This window comes from Raphanus sativus, chromosome 4, assembly GCF_000801105.2.
Source record: "Raphanus sativus cultivar WK10039 chromosome 4, ASM80110v3, whole genome shotgun sequence".
In the NCBI taxonomy this organism is placed as follows: Eukaryota; Viridiplantae; Streptophyta; class Magnoliopsida; order Brassicales; family Brassicaceae; genus Raphanus; species Raphanus sativus.
In genome coordinates this window covers 3,264,808-3,270,726 of record NC_079514.1, presented here as the reverse complement: position 1 = coordinate 3,270,726, position 5,919 = coordinate 3,264,808, and the positions used below count along the sequence as shown (strand labels likewise).

Genomic DNA, 5,919 nt, shown 5'->3' with positions numbered 1-5,919 from the left:
TCAATATTTTTATATTTTTAGTAAAATATATTTTAAAAAGTTGAGAAAAACATATAGTAGTTTATATAATCTTTGTTTATAATACATTCATTTGTTTCTTGTCATGAATTACATAAGTCTGTTAGTCTATATATTTTTATTGGATTTGAATATTAGTTGGACTGATATCAAATAAAATCACATAATTTATATGGAAACATTTATCTTTAGTTTTAAAATCAAATAAAACTTAGAATATGAATTTAAAAGTAATTTAAAATGAACTAAATATACACTAAATTATATATAATCTTTACTTTTGAAATTTTATTTTATTTAATCTTTAATATTTTATAATTAAAGCAGTATTGGGATTTAAATTGATTAAATCTACATTAACATTTTCTTGAGACACTAATCTACATTAACATATACCTAAAAAGATGGATTTGATCATAAATGGGCCAAGATAATAGTAAATATTATATTTAGCCCATAATTGATTTATTGTAACATATTATTCCGGGGAGAAATCTACGAATATACCTACCTAACAATTGGTCTTGTTTCTTTTTCTTTTTTACCTAAGCTTTTGTGCACTAAATATTAAAGTGGCAAGAGTTACAATGGAGCACAAATGTGCTTTTAAAGACTTCTGGACGATGAAAAGAAAAGTGATTGGCTCATAGTTGATAATTAAACCAAGGCCCAACAAAGTGGCAACTTAATTGAGATCCAGAGAAAGATAACGAATGGGTTGCCTGGAATAATGAAGCCCAACAAAGTTTGTTTTGATTTCTGCAGAAATAATTAAACCAAGGCATATTAAGATAAACAAACCATGTGATTCTAGGTGCACGACGTTTTGTAAAATTTATTACGCAGGATTGGTAGTAATAAAACGACAGTGTATAAGTTTAATGGCATTGAATGGTAATTTTTGTGAAAAACTTAGGGTTAAATACTATTTGTACTTCAGTTTTAATAGATTAGATGAATTAACAGAAATCTAAAAATCAATCTGTCAAATAAAGCAACAATATTTGGAACACTAGTCAAAATTTACAGTATTATTTATTGAAAATGTCTTTTATTAGTTATCCTTCATGATGCTATCTAATAATATATGGATTGTAAATCAAAACAATGTTCTCATCTTTTTAATGATGTAAAAGAAAACATGAAGTAAGTTGTATCATGTATGATAACATTGTTTTAAGAAAAAGTATGATAACATTGATAAGAGAGAGAGTTGAAAAAGGAATTTAAGGATAAAAATATATATTTCCAAAAATAAAACTTTTGTCAACTAATAAAAGGAGAGGTGGTCTTCTATGAAAGTTGTAAAATAGAGGGGTGTAAACGTAAATCTGAAATTACCTTTTCTAAGCTCTAGCTCGGAGGAGCAGAAGAGAATTGCAATTAGGGTTTAGAGGAAATCGGAGACGATGACTGAGATTGCGATCTTGCTTCCAAGCATCGGAGATGAACAGCCGCAGCAGCGTAAACGAAAATTGGAATCTTCACGAAGCTCAGGCGCTGCTGCTGCTCCGATACAGAGTTTCCCGAAGGTTGATTACAATCCATGGGATGACGAAGAGGATGACCCTGTGATCGAGAAGGAGTACAACCGTCAATTCGTAGAGTCCGACGTAAGCTCTCTCTAGCATTCCTTTTTAATGTTAAATTGATTGGCTTTAATAGAATTTATGTTAAAAGTGTTTGGCTTTGATCAAATTTATGCTAAAATTTTTTTGACTTCGATCGAATTGATGTTAAAGTGATTGGATTTGATCGAATGAAAGCATGCCTTAGCTATGATTATCGTAAAGTATTGATTTTGGAATGTGGGCAGGGTTTTGATGTTGATTACTTCTATCTCCCGTATGGTGGTGGACTAGTCCCTCACATAGTGGAAGACAAGTATGATTACCCATATGACGTTGGCTTGTTTAGTAGACTTGGCCTTCACTGTTACAATCTTGAGAAGGTAATTAATGTCTGGCTTTCTATTCGTGACATGGATGTTGTTGTTGATTGCTTCCTTTGATGTTTCATTCATTCGGCTGTTTGGTCTTGTAGGGAACCAGCCTGAAATTGGCTGCTATAAACAAATACAACGATAAGCTGAGGTTCACTCGGTGCCTCTGCTACTACATAACGTTGGAGGCCATTGAACATCCACCAACTCTCTCTGCAATTTTCAGACGTGTGTTTTCAAAAGATTTCCTTCCGGAACAGGCATCCTTTCTGGCACAGACCGAAATTTCCAGACTAAAAGGTTAATAACTAGACTAGTCATTAGTCAAAGATTCTGATATTATCTTTCTCCAGTTTTCAATTATATTATTTGGAATATCTGGTTATTAGTTCCTAGTGGCCCTCGACCTCCTACATATGATGGGCCTGAGAGAATATGGAACGACGATGCAGTAGATGATTCTTACAAAGGTAAAATGCCCAGTGGTTCACCAAGGATGAGATGGCTGCGATTAGCACTAAGGGCAGTTTTATGAGGTATATGCTAGCTTTACTTCATATGGTTGATTCGGCTTGATTTATGAGGTATCTGATTCATTCACCATTTTTTTGTGGCTTAACAGTTGCAAGAATCAGACTTGCAAGGAAATGAGTGGCTTCATATGTATGCTGAGTTTGCTTTCCACTATAGTGGATGGCACATGAGGTAAATTCTTTTTTAATCGAGTGGCTTCTCATGCAAATCACTGATGGGGTGGAGATTTCCATAACTTTGAGTTTGTGTGTTTTGTAGAGCGAACTGAGGCCATTTCTACCATTGGAAATCAAGAAGGTAATTATACAAACCAAGGAAGAGTCGCAGCCATGCATGAAGCTCAAGGCCAACAATGCCATCTTCTATATTATCTTCAAAGGCAATGGCGATCCGAGTGGTGCTCCCGTGGAGTACCGAGCGGTTGTAAGGAAAACCATGGATGGGTTCCCGGACATTTGCTTGGAAGTCGACTGCTTAGCCTACAAATCCAGTTGAATGCAAATTTTTTCTGAGGCTAATAAGATCTGATGTTTCTATTATCTTTTTAATTTTATCAAGTGTTGCACTATATCGTAGTGGACATAGTCTTGGTGGGTGTGTATTTATCTACAGTTTGGAGCTTTCCGGTGGTTCCTAATGTTTATTTATAATGCTTATGATCTGAAACATATATCAAAATTAGCAAAATACTATGCTTTGTTTTTAACTATGGAGGGATGATTGTTTCTTGATTTATGATGGTTTTTGGTGATTGGAGCGATGGAATAATTGTGAGGTCCTCTTTATGAAAAGAAAAATCACCAATCACCATGATTAGACCAAAATATGGCAAGGAAAAAATACAGGGAGCTACGGTTGTGGTGGCTCAGGGCTTGAAAGATTTATGGAAGATGCAACAAAGAATGCCTATTTTTGCCTTTGGCTTGACGAATCAAGTGAGAAACAGAGGAAGCATCGCCATTGAACATAAGTTTTTTCCTAAGGTTTAGAAGTAAGTTTCTAACAAAGCAACGCATACTAATTAAACTCCAAAACAAAAACAAGAAGACAAGAGCAGAACAAGTTTTAGACTCAAGAAATGAAAAGTTCTTCAACTGGAAACAGTTCACAGCCAAAAGTATCAATCTCGAGTGTTTGGTGAAGCCGCAAAATGTGAGAGGGAATCCACTTCCTGCAATCGACAATGTAAAATATTACACTTAACAATAGAAATATTTCTTGTACTAAAACATTATCAAAAAAAAAAAAATATACCTGTTGGACTCAAACTTCTCGAGGTGGAAGTTTTGGGAAACAAAAACGAGAGAGCAAACGGCATGGTTTTGCAAAATCGCGATTAGCATTTTTCCTTGCATGGCACCTCAACTAGCATGGTATCTAGAGATACTCTGAAGTAACCGTCATTCCCTAATTCTGTGCCGTGAGTAGACTTCACGAGCGCAATGGTCTCTCCGTTTACCACTTTAATGCCATATATGGAGACTGCATGAGCACCTATATACACAGATGCTTTGGATGTAGGCCCTCGGTAAATTCCCTTGCAAATAAAAAGCACACAACACATGATTAATAAGTTATTCATTAACTTCTCTACCATAATCAATTGTTGCTAATTTTATAATGAAATATATATATTTTTTGTCATTACCTTTTTGATAGTGGAATAATCTGGTAAGAATAGAGCCAAAGATGCCCCAATTGGATGAAATTGCAAGTTGTGGAACATCTCTTCTACAGAAGTTAATCGCTGAACAGAAGCAATGTGAACATGAGGATGATCCTTTGGTGTACGGTAAGCTGGCTGTTTCCTACAACCCTTATATTCCCAGTGTGCTTCTGTTGGTATACCTCCATCCAGTACAAAATCTAACCCTTTAGCTACAGACAAGTAAGTGTAGCAGTAATGCTTTTCTTTTGGATAGTTCGCTAATGCCTTTGCTGGGTTAGCATAATCCACTAAGTACTGGGCAGAGTACTCAGTGTACTTTGCATCATACTTCAGAATGAATCTTATGGCACTGATCAACTCTGCAGTTACAACAGCCCAACAAGTGTCTGCAAAAGAAAGTTGAAAGTGATAAGAAAAAAAAAACATAACAAATCATATGATTTGGTCTAATAAGTAAAGTGAATCTACCATGGCCTCCTTGATCTCTAACACGACCCATGTACTCTTTCCAGTTTGTATCCTTCAGAAAGCCTGGCATAACCTATAACCAAAACACGAGAGTTATATATATCTTTATACAAAAACTATAGATTATTCCTAGAACATTACGAAAAGAATATTACCGTGTGATTTCTCCACCTAGCGTATGAAGTTTCTTTGCAGCTGACAACCGTGACACGACTGTTATCTGGTTTCGATGATATGATCATTCCCAAGATGTGACCAGGAATAAGCTTCTCTACACCCTCAAAGAAGTCAGAGACAGGTTTAGGTATGCTGAAATTTCCCTGCACACGTACATATACACAAATTCTGTCTGTAAATTGTAGTCACGTCTTAAATAGTATGTATGATGAATGTTGTCACTTACGCCAAGAGGCATCGGAAGTGGACCTTGGTCACTCATTTTTTGGGTCAGAAAGATGTGCCTGCCAAGTTGTAGACGGAAACAGGTTAGAGATAGACTTGGAGCAAGCATAGTTACCATAAGATTCAAAATGTAATGCAACAATTAACAAAGCCACAATTGTTAGTAGTAGCATGTCCAATTGCAATTCTTAATTTACGTTTACATGAAAACCAATACCGCTTTTCATTTCACATAAGGTTCAATATGTAATGAAACAATAAACCAAAGCCATTATTCTCGGTAGCGTTTTCAAATGGCTTTCTTAACGTTTTCGTGAAAACCAAAACCATATTTTTTCACATAATATTGAAAGATGTAAAAAAACAACCATACCATTTTACTCAAGCCAATTCACATAACCAAAGATGTAATGCAACAATAAACTAAAGCCCAATTCTAGGTAGCGTTTTGCAAAATTTCAATTCTTATTTATATTTTCCTCAATCAAACCACATTTTCACTTAAAAGCTATTTCTTTCCAAAAGGAAACCCATTTGCGTCCTGAAGAGTGAGATACTAAGTCTAGTGTGCGAAGTCTTATCATCATGCTCTTGGTTTCTTTGGATTCAAGCTTGACAAGTTGTTTCCCCCTCAATCTCATCTCTACCCACAACTATCTTCTCTCCCCACGAGCCAAAATAACGCAATTAAACAACACATAATAAACACATCCCATATATGTATAATAACCACATTCTCATCCTAATACCAAAAACCAACGCCTACACCTTCTTTTGAGCTCACAAATTGACCACTTTTTCAAAAACGGTTGACCTTCTTTCCATGTAGATTTGGGTTTGGATAAACAGAATTTATTGTCTCAAATTTCGTTTCTTTCCATCACAG

The 5,919-nt window shown here is 35.3% G+C and overlaps 1 protein-coding gene and 1 pseudogene across 1 annotated transcript; one reads left to right on the top strand and one right to left on the bottom strand.

The window, feature by feature from the left end:
- Positions 1-1,313: 1,313 nt before the first annotated feature.
- Positions 1,314-2,989, top strand: LOC130510428 (UPF0725 protein At4g28920-like; annotated as a pseudogene).
- Positions 2,990-3,830: 841 nt separating this feature from the next.
- On the bottom strand, positions 3,831-5,142 carry LOC130511490 (protein HEAT-INDUCED TAS1 TARGET 4-like). Its single transcript, XM_057008534.1, has 5 exons — positions 5,035-5,142; positions 4,787-4,951; positions 4,632-4,704; positions 4,143-4,549; positions 3,831-4,031 (listed from the first exon to the last, which is right to left on the bottom strand). Exons 1-5 carry the CDS (start codon positions 5,140-5,142, stop codon positions 3,831-3,833), a joined length of 954 nt encoding a protein of 317 aa, XP_056864514.1.
- Positions 5,143-5,919: the final 777 nt, after the last annotated feature.